The sequence below is a fragment of the Lutjanus erythropterus genome, chromosome 9 (assembly GCF_056507025.1).
Source record: "Lutjanus erythropterus isolate fLutEry1 chromosome 9, fLutEry1.hap2, whole genome shotgun sequence".
NCBI classification, from domain to species: Eukaryota; Metazoa; Chordata; class Actinopteri; order Lutjaniformes; family Lutjanidae; genus Lutjanus; species Lutjanus erythropterus.
This window is the reverse complement of record NC_139325.1, coordinates 35,033,529-35,053,706: the sequence shown is the minus strand read 5'-3', so window position 1 is coordinate 35,053,706 and position 20,178 is coordinate 35,033,529. Positions and strand designations below refer to the sequence as shown.

The 20,178-nt window shown below is 40.6% G+C and overlaps 2 protein-coding genes across 2 annotated transcripts; one reads left to right on the top strand and one right to left on the bottom strand.

Moving 5' to 3' along the window:
- The first annotated feature begins 1,941 nt into the window (after positions 1-1,941).
- Positions 1,942-7,622, top strand: LOC146322003 (ras-like protein family member 11B). Its single transcript, XM_084727382.1, has 4 exons — positions 1,942-2,816; positions 3,303-3,356; positions 3,456-3,532; positions 4,889-7,622. Exons 1-4 carry the CDS (start codon positions 2,708-2,710, stop codon positions 5,297-5,299), a joined length of 651 nt encoding a protein of 216 aa, XP_084583508.1. The 5' UTR covers positions 1,942-2,707; the 3' UTR covers positions 5,300-7,622.
- plin6 (perilipin 6) lies at positions 6,823-19,223 on the bottom strand. Its single transcript, XM_084727358.1, has 8 exons — positions 19,140-19,223; positions 15,656-15,695; positions 15,297-15,495; positions 15,042-15,124; positions 14,574-14,811; positions 13,214-13,395; positions 9,408-9,674; positions 6,823-8,907 (listed from the first exon to the last, which is right to left on the bottom strand). The coding sequence occupies exons 1-8, from the start codon at positions 19,142-19,144 to the stop codon at positions 8,494-8,496; spliced, it is 1,428 nt and encodes a 475-aa protein (XP_084583484.1). The 5' UTR covers positions 19,145-19,223; the 3' UTR covers positions 6,823-8,493.
- Positions 19,224-20,178: the final 955 nt, after the last annotated feature.

Genomic DNA, 20,178 nt, shown 5'->3' with positions numbered 1-20,178 from the left:
TTAGCATCAATGAGCTGCTGCTTTAACTTTCCTCTGTTTTCTCTCTCCTCTTGTCTCTGCCTGCACCGCCCTCACTGGACGCCTGCTGCCTCACTCACACAAAACAAGCGCTCCCTCCTCTCTCTCCTGTCTCTCCTCCTCATTTCCTCAGAACAGACAGTGAAAAAACGTGACGTCACACCACCAAACTTTCATAACGTGCAAGTGTGAAATAAAGTTTGTGTTTTATGAGAAAGATGGGAAACAAACTGTATCAGACAGCAGAGAACAGAGACACGAGTCTCCAACACACAGAGACGTCATGTAACACGCAGCGTCACTGATCCTCCACACCTCACTTCCTCTACACGGTCAGATTAAATCCAAACCACAGCACTCTTCATATGAAACAGAGCAGCAGATCATCTTACTGCAAACATGACTTTGAAACAGTTTTAAAGTTTGTTCTCAGATTCTTGTTTAGGCTGCAGCATCTCATTTACACGAGACTCATAATAAGATGTTAACACCACTGTAATGTCTCCTTTCTGTCTCCAGTGTTACTGGATCCAAAGTAAAAATATCAGGATTTCTTTTTTAAACTAATAGAAACCCTACAAATACAGCATTAATAGAATCAAAAAGTAAAGATTCACGCTCTGCATCGTGACGGGGCTGAATTGTGTCGTACCGAATCGTTGGCTGTTTAAAAGTTTCTAAGATGCATCGTATTGTTGAACATGTGTTGAGATTTGTATCACTGGTCTCTGTCAGTGACATGCAGGTACATGTGGTATCTACAAAGTTTGGCTGCTGGGCGAGAAAATAACAACTGTGTCGGTCAGAAAATAGCAGATTTTCTTTCTTCTTTCTTCTTTCTTCTTTCTTCTTTCTTTTTTTTTTTGTGCCAAAAAAGGCAGAGAAATAGTCACAGTGTGTCTACTCTCTAACAATTAAAATTTTACTTAGGAAAATGTCCCCTCCTCTACTTGTTCTTTCTTTCTTAGTGTCTTTTTTTTTTTACAGTTTGCACACTGATCACATCTTTATCATGCAGTACATCATTTTTCATTTTGTTACATTGTTTTTTGACTTGTTACATCAGCTTTTTTTTTTATTGTACTGTTATGTCATTTTTCATCTTGTTGCATCTTTTAGGTCTTTTGTCAAGTCGTCTTTATTTTTGTTACAGTTTTATTGTGTTTTCATCCCGTCCGTCACACTCTGATGGATCCATGAATCATCTTCTCTTTGTCATTGTTTCGTCCATTTAGGTTGAAATCAGTCTTCGACGACAAAATGAATGATGCAAAAAAAACAAAATAAATAAACAATAATTCACCTCAAAGTCATTAAACCTAAAGTAACGAGTCTGTTTAGAAAGTGGTGGATAGATGTTCGTCCACCTGTCTTCGTGTCTGGATGTGTTTTCCAACAGACAAGATTATAACAGGATTAATTTATCAATTAATCGGTTTGAGCCTTTTTTTTAAGACAAAAAAACTCTAAATTCTCTGATTTCAGCTTCTTAAACATGAATATTTTCTGGTTTCTTTCCTCCTCTCTGACAGTAAACTGATGATCTTTGAGTTGTGGACAAAAAGAGACATTTGAGGAGTTTGTCCTTGCAGACAGCAGGGGGCAGCAGCAGCTCTCTGACTGTAAACTACAGATCAGATCAGACTTTTTCATTCCAACATGTAATCGATTCATTCATTCTGTCACAATCTTGTCAATTCAAAAATTGTCTTGGACCTATTTTTCAAGTCCTTCCTGTTAAGTTCTTTATCAATTAATCATTTCCTCAATTGCTAATTTGTTTGGTTCATAAAATATCAGAAAATGATGATCAACGTCCAAGATGATGTCCTCAAATGTCTCGTTTTGTCCACAACTCAAAGATCATCAGTTTACTGTCAGAGACGAGGAAAGAAACCAGAAAATATTCACATTTAAAAAGCTGAAATCAGAGAATTTAGATTTTTAAATTAATGAAATGACCAGAAATGATTAATCAATTATCAAAATAGTTGATGATTAATGTAATAATTGATTAATCATTACAACAGTACAGTTTTTTCCCATAGTTTCAACCTTAACATGATAAAAATGTGTCTAATTTGAGAATAAGATTAAACATTAAATGGTGTATTTGAAGTATTTCAAATACACAAATGCTTTTAAAGTACTTTCAGGGCTGCAAATAATTATTTTCATCATTGATTAATTGGTCGATTATTTCATTAATCAGTTGTTTGGTCCATGAAATGTAAATTATAATTATGAAAAGTACCAGTGAAAGTTTTCTGTTTCAGTATTAGATTTAATACATAAACAAAGAATATTGTCCAGTTTAACAGTATCAGATCTTTTTTTTTTGACATCATCATCAGCCAGCGCGGCTCGGGTTCTAAACGTTCTATAAACCTTTTCAAATGTTAGAACAAAACGCAGCCTCTCTCTGATCTCAGTCCAGCTTCATTATCACTCATCAACCAATCAGACTGAAGAGGGGAACTGTGGACCAACCAGAGACTGCAGTGTCTGCCCCTCCCCCTCCCACCGGCTCTTATATAAGGACCTGTCAGAGACTAAGACCTACAGAGACTCAGACCTGCAGAGACTTGGACCTGTCAGAGACTCAGACCTGCAGAGACTCAGACCTGCAGAGAGTCAGACCCTCTGAGGCCCCTGAAGTCGGTCAGAGTCGGTTCTGTGTGGAGTCCTGATGGTGCTGCAGGAGGTGAGAGGTGGAGCGGAGGTGATGGAGGGAAACCAGCAGAGAGCGGAGGAGGTCAACATCCTGCTGCTGGGAGCCGCCGGCGTTGGCAAGTCAGGTACCCGAACACCCCGCACACATTTTCACATCTTCACAGGTTTTAAAGTTTCTCTGTGTTTTTATGGCTGCAACTCACCGTCAGTTTCATCATCCATTAATCGATTATACTCATATTTTCAGCATTTTTTCACTATTGATTGAATCTGATGATCATTTTCTTGATTAATCGAGAGAATTCAACTGTACAATGTCAGAAATTAGTGAAAAATAATGGTATTCATCTGTAGAGCACAGTTCTATCAAATAAAAATTAATTAGGGGAAAAATTATTGTCAGATTGATCCCTGGTTGAAATGTTTCAGTCTGTTTTTCAACTGACAAGATTGTAACAGGATTCATTTTTATAAATCTTCAAATATTTTCTGACATTTTCTGACGATTCAGGTGAAATCAGCTTTGGGTTTATTTTATGGACAAATCAATCAATGAATCAATAAAATACAAACTGAGTCAATAATAATGAGGTGTGTCTGTGTGTGTGCAGCTCTCGCCGTCAGGTTTCTGACCAGACGATTCATCGGGGAGTACGGAGACATCGGTGAGGACACGTGGACACACACAGCGTCAGCAGCAGCTTCCTCACTGTCCTCATTTAAAACCTGACGTGTTTGTTTGTTTGTTTGTTTGTTTGTTTCAGAGTCGGTTTACAGTCGAGTCGAGCAGATCGACGGGCAGGACGTCTGCTTCAACATCTGGGACTCTCTATACACACAGGTGAGACACACAGCGTCCCAAAGTGACAGACTGGATTTGACCAGGAACCTCAAAATTAATCTCAGTTTAGTAAATCCAAGTTCAGAGATGATCAGAATCAGAATTAATGAATATTAAATTAAAATGCTGTCGGGACGTAGAAAGTATAAAAGACCAGGGGAAACTTTTAGCTGCTCTGTAATGAAATGTTGCATTGTTTGCTAGCTAACTAAAAAAAAAAAAAAAAAAAACAGTAAACAGTTTCTATCTTGTTTCTTGTTTGTTAGCCACGATTGCTCAATCCGTTGAAAAAAGGCAGCCATTTTGTTTGCTGGCTAGCTAAAAAGTAAAAAAGACAACATTGTTATATTGTTGTTATACAAAAACTATTTTGCTAGCAAGCTGAAATGTTCAGAAATGTTATATTGTTTGCTAGCTGTCTAAAAACTATAAAACAGCATTATATTGTTAGCTAACTAGCTAAAAAGCAGAAAATCACATCATATGCTTTACTAACTAGCCGAAATGTTAGCAAAACATTAGAAACATTAAAAGTTGGTTAGCCTAGTTAGCTTACTCATGATGGTTCAACAGAGAATCGTTTTGTTTAATTCATCTCAAAAAGGCAGCCATTTTGTTTGTTAGCTAAAGAGTAAAAAACAACAACCTTGTATTGTTAGCTAGCTAGCTAAAAAAAATAAAATAAAGTTGCGTTTTACTAGCAAGCTGAAATAACAAAAACAACATGATATTATTTGCTAGTTATCTAAAAAGTTGTTTTAAAAGTTAAACCTCATCAAGTGTAAGTTTAAAGTTAATATTGGTTCAGTTTAAACTGGAGTTTAACATTTTGATGCAACAGAATTAAATTTAACCTCAATTTTAAGTAAAAAGTAAAGTCTAAAAAGCTTCAGTTTCTTTATTTTAAGGTAGTTTGTTGCAACATAATTTAAAGTTAAACCAGGATTTATCAGGGTTAAAAGATAATCCTTGTTGGTGCGACTCAGCCAAGTTTCTGAGCTTTTTGTTTTTGTTTGACCACAAACAGCTGATTTATCGCTCTGTTCAAAGACACCAGACTCCATTTACAGAAACATTTTATCATGATAAATCACAGAAAATAAAACTCTATAAAACTGACACCGTCCTGGTTCGTCTTTCTGCTCGTCCAACAGTCACCAGAAACAAACTCAGAGTCGGACGTGAAAATATTCTGATTCGAAACGCCAACAGTAATAAATCCTGTGTTTGTGCTGAAACAAAAAGGATCTTCTTTTTACCAAAAGCGTCTCAGAACCGTCTGACTTTTGATCAGTCACTGAGACATGAAGATGGGGATTAAATGAAATGTTTCAGCGTGTTTTTGTTTGTCCTCAGGACGCTGAGAAGACTCCGTCCCTCAGTGACAAACAGCTGCAGTGGGCTGACGGGATGATTCTGGTCTACAGTATCTGTGATCGCTGCAGCTTCGACGTCGTCCGCCAGCAGCTGCAGCAGCTCCGTCGCAGCAGGAAGCCGTCGTCCGTCCCCGTCGTCATCGTGGGGAACAAGCGGGACCTTCAGTGTCATCGCAGCGTCTCCAGCGAGGAGGGACGTCTGCTCGCCCTGTCCCACCACTGCTGCTTCTTTGAGGTGTCGGCGGCGGAGACGTATCACGGTGTCCTGCTGGTGTTTCACCGGCTGGTCGACCTCGTCAGAGAGAGCCGGGCGCTGAGGAGGAGCTCGGCCGGCGTCCGGGGGATCGTCCGCAGCGTGTCGGCCGTGTTCGCAAGAAAACGAGCCGAGTAGACGAGACGAACTCGCCATTACTGTGCGTGATGTCACAGTGATGTCAGAGGGAGACTTCCTGTCAGTCGCTATGGTGAGGAGAGGTCAAAGGTCAGACATGTGAGGGGCAGCGGCAGGTTGAGAGACGTGTCGAGGGTGAAGTTTGTAAAAGAAAAGTCAAAGAAGAGTTTTGTTTCAGAACGACGGGACTTTTAGCGGAGCTATTGCCATGGCAACGATTGAAACGTCAACATGTGTGAGACGATGAAGTGCGGTTCAGACCACTGACATGTTCAAAGATGGACGGTGTGACAGCTCCCCTAAAAGTGAGTCCAGAACATCTGGACGGACATGCTAACATGTAAACAATAACATGTAGAGCTGCTACGATTGATCGATTAGTTGTCAACCATTAAATTAACTGCCAACTATTTTGATAATCAAATAATCATTTAGAGTCATTTTTTAAAAGAAAAAAGTCTAAATTCTCTGATTTCAGCTTCTTAAATGTGAATATTTTCTAGTTTCTTTCCTCCTCTCTGACAGTAAACTGATGATCTTTGAGTTGTGGACAAAACGAGACATTTGAGGACGTCATCTTAGACTTTGATCAACATCTTCTGACATTTTATGGAACAAACAACAATTGATTTGTGAAAAGCATATTGCCAGATTGATCACTACTTGAAAAATAGGTCCAAACGTGACCTCGTCCCTGCTTCTCAGAGGATCGACCCTGAAGATTCAACCAAACTCCACTGATAAAATCAGTAATTTTAGCTGACAGAACACAGGAGTTGTTGGTCTGCTGCCGCCTCCATCTGTTAGTGTGTTTGTGTTGTTGTGTGACCTCAGTGTTTTAAAGGGTTAGTTTGGATTCACCAAAGCCTCACAACAACACAAACACACTAACAGATGGAGGCAGCAGCAGACCAACAACTCCTGTGTTCTGTGAGATAAATCACTGATTTTATGAATGGAGTTTGGTTGGTTTGTAGAGAGTGATATTTGTCTGATATAACGGTGGTTTCCTGTCAGAAAAGTCTGTGTGACAGAAAGATAAAGAGGTGAAAATATTCTAAATATAACGTACACTTATACTGTTGTGTAAAATCTGTGTTCCTGCTGACCCTGTCCACAGCAGGAACACAGATTAACTTCCTCCGCTGGTTCTTCTGCTGCTTCTCCAAACTGACCTCCATCTACTGAAGGTAAAACACTGACTGTGGTGAAGAACCTCATAGAACCACACTGAAGAAAATACAGACTGTCCCTTTAACTTGTCTGGTTGCTGGTCTCATTAACTGGTGTCACTGGAGGATTTTAAACATTTGTAATATTTCAGACTGCAGAGATACATCACATCATTTTATACATGATCATTTTTTGTAAATACATATTTATATGTGTTGATGTCGTCATGGAAACTGGTGCAGCACTCATGACTGATACATGTTTTTTTTGTTTTTTTTTTTACAAATTAAAAGCTGAATGAACAACATGAGTTGGTTTTTAATTGTGACACAAACAGACTGAAGTGAAGCTGCAGAGTCCAGAAGCTTTATTTTCACCTGCTGGTCAGTTTACAGAACACATCAATATTATATTTGTTACAAGTCTGAAAATAAATCAGCTTTTATTTTATTTATGACTTCCTGTCAGTTTCCAGTTCAGATAAAGTGGAAATGTTTCCAGAGAAGAACTCAACTCGAGGTCCAATCATCATCCTATCACCTGATCAATAACAGATATAATCAGTTCTATATGATGTTATCTTGAGAACATTCATTCAACCGATATCAGAACAAAACCTGCATCATCATCATCAACAACAAGACTCCTCCATCCTCATCATCATCATCATCATCATCACAGTGAGCTGAACTGTTACCAGGCTGCTGAGTACAGAGAACATTTCAGAAAACAATAACCTTATTTCAGCCTTGATGATAATAATAATAATAATAATAATAATAATAATAATAATAATAATAATAATAATTATTATTATTATTATGATGGTGATGATGTTTCCATGGTGACGAAGCAAACAGTCATGGACGAAGGCCACAGGATGAGGCTGAAAGCTCTGGAAAGTACGAGAGTCTCATCACTAATTTTTTTGGTGTGTTTGTTTTTGAGACGCGTTTTTCTCCTCAAAGTCGAAATGTTTCGTGGAAAAGATCGTTTATTCTGACGTCACGTTTACACACTAAAGTTAAACAGATGGAAAACTTCTTGATCAAAGTAAAAGTACAGACATGAGCTGATGATGGTGAAACTTTGAAAACACTGAATTTATTTCCTGATTCTGTGAGATTTCAATTATTATTATTATTATTTTTTAAACCAATATTTCTCACAGCTTTAAACAAATGAAGTAATTTTTCTCAGATTAAAATATGTTTTTCTCGCTGGTTTAAACTTTTTTTTCTTGGAGATATTAACTTATTTTTCTCTGAGATTTAAATTTTATTTTCAGAAATTTTAACAAATTTTTCTGAGATTTAAAATAATGTTTATTGAAATTAATTTTTTTTCTCTCTCTGGGAGTTAAATCAGTTTTTCCTCTGCGATTTTATTTATTTATTTATTTTTTTCCCCAGAAATTTAAACTAACTTTCTTGAAGCTTTAAATCAATTCTCTCACAGGTTCAAACTGATTTTTCTCTGAGATATAAATAATTTATTTCTTGAGTATTTAAACTCATTTTTTCTCTGTGATTTAAACTGTTTTCAGAAGATTTAAATTTTTCACCAAGATTTAAATATTTTTTGTCAGAAATTTAAATCAATTATTCTCAGAGATTTAAATAACATTTTCCTGGAGATTTCAACAAATTTTTCTCAGATTCAAACAAATGTTTCTCTTAGGTATAAACTTCTTTTTTAAGAAATTTAAATTGATTTTTTTCTGAGATTGAAATTTTTTTCCTGGATATTTAAAAAAACTTTTCTTGGAGACTTTTTCTTTTCCCCGAGATTTAATTTTGTTCGAGCTTTAAATATTTTTTTTTCTCAGCGTTTTAAAATAATTTTTCTTTAAACTAATCGTCCGATCGCTCTGTTGGCAAACGTGAACGCGCAAACTAACACCAGCTGAGGCAGAGACGTCTCATCATCGGGGACTGAGACGGGAGGCTGTGATTGGTCGGGGGGCTGGACCGGCAGCAGTGGTTGGTGGATCAGGGCGGGGCCAGACCTCAGCGAGATGTTTAACAGTCGGCTGTTTCCGTATCGTTGACGGCGTTTTCGGCCGAGTTGGGGCTCAGGTACTCGAAGGCCTTCTGGCTCTGAGAGACAAACTGTTTGAGCGGCGTGAGCAGCAGCTCGGCGGCGGATGGACGGCGGTGGGCGACCACGGGCTCGGAAGGGACGAGCAGGCTCTCCACCTCCACGGCCGGCACGTCCTTCAGGCTGGAGCGGCGGCGGCCGTTGGGGGGGTCGGGACTCTGGGGGCCCCCGGAGCCTCGGGTGGCCCGGGAGTAGAGACTCCGGCGGCGGCGAGAACGGCCGTCCATCGCCTTCAGGAAGAGACTGTTAGCTGAGTTGCGGCGAGACGAACTTTCGGACACAAAGTCCTCCTGGTTCAGGAAGTCCTCGACCTCCTGAGCAGATGGCTGCTGCAGCTGAAAGTCACATGAGTTTATTATCAGTGATTAATCGATTGATTACTTTTCCAATACTCACAGACTCAAAAGCAACAGTGAGCCTTAAAGGAGCAGTCAGCATTTTGAAGTACAGTGATAGTTTCAGGCCATGTTTAACCTAGCTTACCTGCAGTTAGCTGATAGCTTTGGTTAGCCTGCTGTTAGTGTGGCTAATGTTAGCTGTTAGCTTTATATTGCCTGATGTTAGTGTGGCTAATGTTAGCTGCTAGCTTTGGTTAACTCACTGTTTGTGTGGTTAACGTTAGCTGCTAGCTTTAGTTACCCTGATGTTAGTGTGGCTAATGTTGTCTAGCTTTGGTTAGCCTACTATTAGAGTGACTACTGTTAGCTGCTAGCTTCGGGAGATAATCTCTGAAATAGTGCCAAAAGAATTGACCGGATTGAAATGTTTTTTGTCACACTGGGGATACAGCCTCAGGTGTGTCCCAGGTGTGTCTCTGGTGTGGCAGTAACCTCACCATGTTGTAGAGCGGCGTGGCGTTGATGATGAGCTGCAGGAGGATCTTGGACAGTTCCTGCAGGTCTCTGAGCAGCTGTTGGATCTGAGCCGGCAGCTCTACGATCAGGCGTACGGGACGCAGCTCTGCCAACATGACGGCCTGATCTCTGACCCTGTTCAGGGCCAGTTCTCTGAGGCTCTCTGTTCGGTACACCAGCGCCACCAGCAGGCTCTGAAGGTACTGGAGCAGCTCACCGACCAGCTCCAGGACCTGAGACAGACCCATCTGCAGAGGACAGACAGTGTCAACAGCTGACTCAGATGCTGAATGTTAAGGAGCTTTTGATCATTTCACACTGTCTTCTTCAGTTGGAGGGGTTTTTAAAAACGTCAAACCATCACGATCCAGTTCTTAATTCGCCTCATCACATCTTCTTAATTTCTGCATAAATTCTAGTGATTTATAGATCTTTATGGTTTTTTTAATGCAAGCACTTTGAACTACTTTAACGCTCCTGATGCAGATTGTGTTTTGTGATATTGAGCTGTTTCCCTTGTAAAATGTCTGTGATCAATAATCTTAAATCTCAGGGTGTAATTTAGTTCTGCCCTCTGCAGTGCGCTGATTTTATAAGTGAACTACAGGAGACAGTTTTTCTCTGACTTAGAGAAAATCTGATGTTTTCATCACAGATGATGAAGAAAGACATTAAAACATGGCTGATAAAACACTCATGTAGGCTCATATAAGAATTCAGTGTGGCGAACTGCACTATGAAAGAAAATGGATGAATCATCAAATATTCATATATGACGGCCAAATCTGATTCCTTTAAAGAAATCTTAGTCGAGGAGCTGTTGGACTACAGATCAGAGCCAGATGCTGTTTGCTGCTCACACTTCATTCACTATTTTTTTTTTTTTTTTTTTTTTAATTATGATGTATTTGTAAGCTCCTGTTACAGTTTTATTCTGTTGTTTATATTCTTATTTATTGTCTTCATAGCATCAAAATGAAGTTTTGAAAGTAACCTATAGGGCCGGACAACATATTGATATCATATCATATCGTGAGATGTGACCAGATAAAGATCGTTTCCTGGTTTTAAAGGTGAACTGATGTCATTATCTGACTGTTCTAGTTGTTCTTAGTCATTATATCCTCATTACTGATGATTATTTGTCCAAAAAAAAAAATCTCAATATGCTCCCAACAATACTGTCACAATATTCATATAAAGGTATTCTATTTTATCTGTGGTTTGTCTGAGGGAGCTCACTGAAACATGACTGAAACAAAACTAAATCATCTCCATGAGGACTGGATTAAAGTCCAGAGGGACAGACTGGACCGTCACGTGTCAGAGGTGTCGCGGTGGACGTCTGAGTCCTGGACGGACTGTTTGTCCAACAGTAAACGTTCTGTTGCTTTGACCCAAACAGGATGTGAGAACCAGTCAGAGTCCAGCTGGCAGCCTCCAGTTTCCCAGCAGACAACAGAACGAAGAGATCTGGACTCAGACCAGCTCAGAGCTGCCAGCAGACGGAGACACGTGAGGACAGAGTGTCGCCACGACGACGATGATGACGACAACACCATAAACGGAAACAACAACTACAGGAGGACGGACGGTTCATCACAGCATAGAAAAGACGATTGACTGGTGGATCCATCGGTATATATCACACAGGTTTAGGGAGTAATAGATTACATGTACTGAGATTACACAATCTAAAAAAAAAACATGAACAGATGACAGATATGTTCAGTAAAAATGTGGATTATTAGCAGGGTAACAGTTTTAAAATAAAGAACGATATCCTACATTCACACACAGCTGATAATTTATTATCACGATCACAGAAACAAGACTGACTGAAGAAAATGACATCAGTTATGAATAAAAAACTCCAACGCTTCACTTCTTCATCTGCAGGAGAAATTAAAAGCGTGACATCACTCATTTTATTTCTGAAGGATGACTACTCTGGGTTCAGTCCTGGAGTCACTCTGACTGGCTTGATGTTCCTCGTCAGAGTTCAGGATTCATCTTCATCAGTCAGAAGAACGAGCGTCAGTGACCCACACAGAGAAAACGTTGATGACGAGGATCAAACTGGCGCTCAGATGAATGAGAACCGGTTTGTTCCTGCTGGTCGGCTTCACCCGGAGAACACAAACAGTTCTCTGGGAAACTCTGCGGGGTCTCGTCAGGTATTTGGGTCAGACGGAGACGGCAGGTCGTGACCTCTGACCTCCAAACAAACAGCCGGAACAGAACACGTGACGACCACAGATCTGTACCAGGACGGAGACGGGGCCCTAATGAGGCTGCTGATTGGCTCTGACAGACACGAGTACGAGCTCACCTGCAGAGACGAGTCCTCATTAATCTGAAACACTGAGTCGCTCATCGTCAGTGGAGGTACAGTAATAATCAGCACAGAGGAGACGAGCAGGAGTTAAAAACACCAGACGAATGTCCGTTCACTCCACCTGTCATATTTTTTAACCAGTGATCAATCTGGCAATAATCTTTCCACTAATCAATTAGCTGCTTGGTCGCTAAAACGCCAGAAAATAATGAAAATGAACTAACTAATCCTGTCCTGTCGGTGGGGTCACGCAGCCGTGTGGAGTAATGAGTTATATAACATTTTTCTTCTGTGTTTTCATGAATAAACTCCTTTTTGTGTGCGCTGCTTTACAGGCGATCGAGGGAAATCTTAAATGTTGTTCATACAAAAGAACAAACAGGAAGTACGAAAGTATTGATTAATGCCACAAAGGATCCTAAACTGTTTGCACGCATAATGAAGGTGAAATCTGTGAGCGCCAATGTTTTCAGAATAAAGGCTGAAAACTGTGAATATTTTGTGCAGGTTAAGTTCAGCAGCCTTTAAGTTTACTGTTGAAGTTGTCTGTGAATATGGATGAGCGGCGAAGACGAGGCGGCGAGCAGCAGGACTCAGCTGAGGGTCTGTTATCGCGCCATCAGCTGAGACGCTTCGTGCGGCACGTAGACACGACTCAGAGTCAGACCAGAGGAAACGCCTCCGTTTATCTGTAATGAGGCTCATTTTCTCTGAAGCCAGGAGGTTCTGCACGTCTGCAGTCGTGTTTACATCCAAACACAGACAGAACACGTTCTGTCATAGGAACAATGTTTCACTTCCTCTTACAGAAGATGTGAGAAGACTTGTAAAACAAGAAAACCAACAGAAACCAAACTAAAAAAATGGGTTAGGTTTTTTTGGTTGTTTTCATCTTTTGCATCATTGTTTATCTTCTTATGTTGTTTTTTTGTCTTTTGTTAAGTAATTGTTGTGACGTCATTGTCTTTTTGTCTTCTGTTTTTCTGTCTGTTATGTTGTTTTCATCTCATCATGTCTTTTATCTAGTTTTCATCTTAACATGTGTTTTCATCTTTTTGTCTTCTTATCTCCACCTTCAGCGACTGACATTATTTGTGGTCTTAGGTGAATCAGAGCTGATATTCATCTCTTCCAGCTGTATCAGTCTGTCTCAGCACCTCCTGTCATATATACACCAGTATGATTTATTATTTTTGAACAGAACATAATGCAGATTATTTTAGTTTTTCAGCAGCGTTTTCTGCAAATTATCCATCACAAGTGTTTGATAACCACATTTTAGGGATCATGTGGTGATCTGTATAATCTAAATACTGTATGAAGAATATCAGCAGATACATGAGAGTTTTTTTTTACTTGCTGATATCAGTATGAGACTGAAAAGTCCTGCATCGATCGACTATTTTTCTAGTTTTTTTTTAGAAGACGGACGTCAGAGTTTGGTCTCACCGCGTCAGCAGCGTCTCCCAGCGTCCTGACGGCGCCCTGCAGCTGCTCTCTGACCTTCATCATACGGTAATACAGCTGCAGGCTGAGACTCAGCAGGAGGCTGCGGACCCTCGTCCACAGACTGGGCTCATCTTCATCGTCTTCATCCTCGTACTCCTGGACCCTCATCTCCCACTCCCGACCTGAAGGACCACAGCAAGACCTCAGTCACTTTATGGAACCTCTCAGTCCGAGTCTGAAGAACTTCTCAAATTCAGTTTGAAAATCGATGAAGATCAGAACATTTACTGTGATCCAGCTGATCACACACACACACACACACACACACACACACACACACACACACACACACACACACAGAGAACTTGTGTTCTTGTGAGGAACCTCAGACCCTCCTCACACCTGGTATTAACATCTGTACACAGCTGACTGTAAAGACGATGTGACCTCCGTTTACATAGCTCCGCCCTCTTCCTGCTGCCTCACTCAGTTCTATGTTCTGTATGTTCTGTGTTTCTGTATTCTGATAGATTGTGTAAATTGATGATCCAGATTTTAAGCCTCACTTTGTGCCTGAGAGACGGTGAAGTGGACTCAGAGTCTGTCAGCTCCCTCTGCTGCCTCACTTCTCTACAGCACGCGGACGCCGTGACACTGATCCATCAGAACCAAACACTGACAGAGAGTCACGGTCCGTTCTGTCAGCCAGCAGCTGTGAGACTCTGGAGAACCTGACCAGAGACAAATCTGAAGAGAACAGTCTCAGTAGAATTTAAGATTGTTCTGAGACACGTCTGAGTCCACTGTCACACATTTCAAACAGTTAGTTCTTCTGTCTGTCCAGGAACCATTGGTGGAAACGAGCTCGGGTGTCGGGTTTTCAAAGTGAAATGGAACAGTTCCTGGTTTTTAGTGTGTAAAGTAGAGCCGGGTATCATTTAAAAAAATATGATCCTAATATCAATATGAAAGAGAGACTGATGCTGCAGGAGAACTTCATCTGATAACTTTCAAACGTTCTCCTTTATGAGATCTGGGTACCAAAAGGACTGAATGCAGGAATCATTTGATGTAACCAGTGGCTGCTGGTGAATTTTTCCTCCAGGGGGCGCTACACCAAAGATCATGCAAACATCTTAAGGTATCTGACCAGAATATTTTAATATATGAAAAGGACATTTATTTGTACTTGCAGAACTAAATGAACATGTTTTATAACCTGATGGAACTTACTTAGTTAATGTAAGTTAAGGTACTTCAGAGGTCAGAGGTTAATGCCACTGCAGGCTTTAAAATACTGCCATTTCAGAATTCTCAAGGTTTTATCGACCACAGTTACCCAGCATGCCCCTGTACTCACGCAGTGTGGGTGGGAGGGGCAGGTAGTAGGCGGTGGCGTCCTCCAGGCGACTCAGTACCTCGTCAAATCCCGACGTGGCAGCCCGGCCCACCTGAGTGTCCTGCAGCAGCTGAACGGCGGCCCGAGCGGCGTCAGACAGACGCTCCAGCTGATCCAGAGCTACGTCCAAACCGTCCACCACCCACAGCTGCATGTCATCCAGCGTCAGGAAGAAGGCGTCCTTCAAGTGACCCACAACCTGAGGATGAGGACGCAACAGCTGGTGAGCAGCTGAACGGCTCAGTCCACGTCATTATTACTTCATCTGTTAATGAATCATTCAGTTTATCCAGCGCTGTGAAACGAGGGCTGGTTTTTATCTTAACTGACTGAAAGGCTTCAGGAAAAATTCTAATCAAACGTTACAATAATTTTCTGTCAATTAATCAATGGTTCTACAAGAGATGAAGGTGACGGAGCAGAACAAACCTCGTCTGTTGATTGGTTCAGGATGGGGAAGTTTTTCTCCAGACGGTCGAGACCAACGAGAGCGAAACTGTTGGCAACTTCAACTGGAGACACGCAGACAAACAGGAAGTACGTCACACACAGAGAAACCAGGCAGAATCACAGACTGTACAATAACAAGTGGACAGACACACTGTGACATCACTGTGACATCACCAGGCAGCAGAATTAACAGTATTAGTGTTAGCAGTAGCAGCTGTGTTTAGCTCGTCGTACTCTGCGGCTCCAGACTCTGGAGGAGGGGCGTGGCTCTCGTCATGGCGACGTGGGAGACACTGCGTACACTGACCTCGGCCACTCCTCCCATCAGCCCCAGCAGAGGGTAACGACCTTTAACCTCTGAGTACGCTGATGTCACCGACTGTAACGCCGAGCGAACCAGAGGCAGGCGAGAAACTCTCAGCACGGCGCTGGTCTGAGAAACAGGAAACAGGAAAACTGTGACATCATCTGCAGGTCAACTTTACCCCCACAGATATTGAAGTTTCATACGGAGGCCTGCAGGGCTCATCTGCAGGACAGCGGGACAGAGCTGTCCACACACTGCTGTCCAGACTGCTGCTGGTTGGACTCACCTCAAGATTCTGCTGATCAGACATGTCTCCTTCACCGAATCTGAGGACAGACAGACAGACAGACAGACAGAAACAAACAAACAAACAAACAAAGAGAGGAGAAGAGACTCAGTGTGGCTGCAGCATGAGGCTGTCAGCTGCTGAACCTCCACAAAGTGACGACTGTTCAGATCCAACCAGCGTGAAAATCAGCTCCTCTGTTTAGAGCGTGAACTCTAATCGACCAATCACAAGCTCACACACTCCACTGCACATCCATATTTTATATCAACTCAAGACTTTATTTTGAAAAGTTTTATTAAAGTATTGTTCTGTCCACACTGTGTCAGCGTGAGAGTATCGCAAATAATGACTCTTTTTATCATCGTACAATCAACGTACAGCGATTAAGTTCTGCTATCACATTAAAACAGACGTTAAAAGACGTAGTTTAACGATGTCGTAAAGAAGCGTGGGATCATGGGAGTTGTTGTTGTCATTGTTAAACGATCACCACAGACGTTATGTTAAGTCTCGTTCACTGACTTCCCTCCTCACTGAAGTATCCAACACATCCTGTTTCTGCAAAAGCTCCAGCAACTAATGATAGCAACTTACAAATCTAGTTACCAGCAGTGAACTGTAGCAACGTACAGCAATTAGCACCTACATACAGAAACTTACAGAATCTACATACTCACAACTGACAGTAGTAATTTATAGCAACCACCTACTTGTAACAGTCTGTAGCAACATATAGCAACTTGCTGCTAGCAACTAACTATGGCAACTTATAGAAACGAGCAAACTATAGCAACTCATGCTGCAACCACGGTGAGTTGGAAGTTTGTTTTCCTGACTTTCAGTCTAAAGTGAAAACATGAGAAAACATCAGTCAACTGAACAGAACAACAAAGTAATGACAGCTGACTCTGCTGATCACTGAGTGACGTCAGGTGTGTCGATGTTGGTGAACTCAGACTAAACAGACCTGAGTTTCTGCACTTTGAAATTAAAAAAAAGCATCATTATTCAGAATTCAAAGTTCAAGTACATTGGATTGCTGAATTATAGCAACTAGCTGCTAGCAGATAACTTTGGCAGCTTATAGCAATAATGACCAGCAGCTAACTACGGCAGCTGTATAAATATAGTTTTAGAAACTTGCAGCCTCATAATTTTGACTTTCTGATCATTTTGACTGCAGATGTGGCTACTGAGAACTCACTGATAGCTGATGCAGCATCGTAGGCTGCAGCACAGACACACTGTGATGGTGTCTGTATTAGAACCCTGATTATGACTTGTTATCATCAGTCCAATATGAATACTGAAGAGATTTTTCCATGAGAACCATAATGCAACACATATAAAACAATAATATACAAAATCAAAAACATCCAGTATTTTTAAGATTTATATCTGTAATACAGCAATATGAAGCCTGATCAGCTGGCAGGCTTTTATTGTGAAAATCTGCAACACAACTTTGACCGACATCCTGCCAAAGAATCATTAATCATTAATCACAGTTTGATCTGACAGTTTTGATAGTTTTAGCTGCTGGCTAAAACTGACATCATCAAAGTCAGAGTTGTGATTTCATGACCAGAGACTGTGAAGAATAACGGTGTCAGAGGTTCTGCTGCTCATTTAAAGGTTAGAACGTGTAATTTAAATTTTTAGCTTTTGGTAACTGCAAGTGAGACTCATCATCACCATGGAAACACATCAACAGCTGCAGGAGCACAGAGCTGCATCAGTTAAGAACACAATCGAGTGACTGTGTTTGTGTTTAATCACGGGTGCAGGTCGGGTCGCGGGACTCATTAACGGTTCCAGGCGGGTCCTGGTTTGACTTGAATTGTGGGTCACAGCTCGGTTCTGGATCTCAGTGGACAGCGACGGGTTTGCAAAGCCGGACCAGTGCAGGAGTCTGGATCCAACTCACCATCTGGAAGGCTGAACTCTTTTTTTTTCATGCATGCATACTACTTCTTTAAGGGCGTGGCCTGTTTGAGTGACAGGTGGGCGTGGCCACCTTCTTCAGCCGCCTCAGCTCCACCCACACTGCTCCACTGTTGTGGGTTAGCCAGGAGTTAACCTGGGGGACGTCCCAGAGACTTTGCTCATGTTCATACCGTCTGTCTGAACGTCTTCGTGCAGAAACCTTCGTCTGATCACGAGGAAAAACATTTTGACACTGAAACACAAATTTTAATGTTTTAATCTGAACAAAAAATGAGCACCAGTGTGAAACTACAGAATGATACAAAATCCTCAACAAAAAGACAAAAACAAACGAATGGATCTGTTCATAAATCATCATGTGACCTCTCAGATTCATGTCGTGACCCCTGTGGGGGTCTCAACCACATGTTGGGCTCCAGTGTTCCAGGAGTTTTCCACCAACATGGAACTGGTTCTGCTCCAGTTTGTGCATCGCGTTTTGAACCATTCAAGCAAAAATAGAAAAAAAAAGTTGGTTCCCAACTAGAACCAAAAGAAAGGTGATCTGTGAGAACCAAAGTGGGCGTGTCCTCTGTTGATCACATCTTTAATTACAACGGTTCCACTCAAAAGTGGAATAGGCAGGTTCACTAGAGGTTAAACTAAGGTTCCAAGAATCTTGAATGGAACCAGTTGAAGAACCGGAGCTAATTTGTTGGAAAAATGCCTGATGATGTTTATCAGCTGATCCTGTTTCACTGCCGAGGTTTGAATTATAGATTTATTATATTTACAGCTTCAGAAAACAGCAGGAACTCAGATTTCACTGTGGTTTTGATGAAACTGTCAGTTTCATTAAACTCAGAGGAAATATTTTATATATTTGTGTCAAAGACTGAAAGAGAAACAGATTGAAAACCTCAGAAAATTAAAATTAGAGAAATGTGTGAAACCAGAAATCGACTGAGACTCAAACTGATGAAGCTCATCGTCTATAATCAATATTCATCTCTGTTTTATTTCTGCAAACTGTTTTAAAACATTTGTTCATTCACATTGATGATGAAAAATACTGAAGCAAAGAAACTTTGGTGAGAGACGATCGAAGCCACACCCAAAAGGCTGCTGGGAAATCATCTAACAGTCCGAACAAAATCTGAAACATTCGACAATAAACTCATCATTTTTATAGATATTTGTGAATTTCAACGTCAACTGGAAAATGATCATTTTATAAGATGTTTTCTGATTCATCAGATTTTTAAAAAATAATTAAAACAAAACTGAAGTAGATTTGTTTTAAATATATTCAGCCAAGTTATTTAGAGTAAATGATTAATTTTTCTATAAATGATCAGAAAATTGTGAAAAACTTAGTTTTTTGTCCGACAGTCAAAAAACTTTAATAAAAGCTTCAGATTACTGAAATAAAAAAACAGAAAGAACATTTTCAGTGAGAGCAGAGAAAACAGAACAATGAAAGATGTTTTTAGAACGATTTTCTGACACTAATAAATAATAATAATAAAATAATGCAGTGAGCGTCGTTTCTTACCCCATCAGAGAGTCTGAAGTGTAGCAGCTGAAATGAGTGATGATGATGAAGATGATGAAGGTCCTCTCACTTTATGACCTGCTGATAAAGAGGCTGCGCAGTTTTTGTGGCTGGGATCAGCGACCTGATTGGACGAAGCGCAGCGTGATGTCACTGATGATGTTTTTGACTTCAGTCACAGAAACTGGATCAGACGTCTGCGACCAATCAATTAACAGAAACTGAATGAAGTCATTGATGAGGAAAAACCTGATCAACTGATACACACACACACACACACACACACACACAGATACACACAAAGACACACAGAGATACAGACACACACACATACACACAGATACACACACACACACACACACACACACACACCGACACACACAGACACAGACACACACACACACACACACAGACACAGACACAGACACACACACAGACACAGACACAGACACACACACACAGACACAGACACAGACACAGACACACACACACACGTTCGGGTGAGAACATCAGCCAATCAGAGGCGGAGCAGGGCGGGTCTTTACTTTGCTCACTAACACAGATTTTAACACATTTGTGAACAAAACTTGAGAGAAATAAACCTTTTGTCTGAAGAAATCTTAGATATGTGAGAAAAAACAAACATGTTTTATATTCATTCATTCATTCATTCATTCATTCATTCATTCATTCATTCATTCACAGACTTAATGAACACCAGGCTGCTGCAGTATAATCACTATATTAATCATCACTATATTTAAGAAAAGGCTCTTTTCATTGGTTCCGTTTTAATCAGATAATAAAACAAATCATTTTCTTCTGCGTGGCTCCTGGATGATCCTGCATGTTACTACTGATAATATGATTTAATGATCACGTGTTAACAGATGATCCTAACAACTAATCAATAAAAATATAGTATTTGTAAATGATTTAATAGATTGCAATAGAAAATGATGACTTTCTATAAACGTTACATATATGTGGTCCAATATATACAACAGTAGAATATAACAAAGTTATTCTATCAGTATCT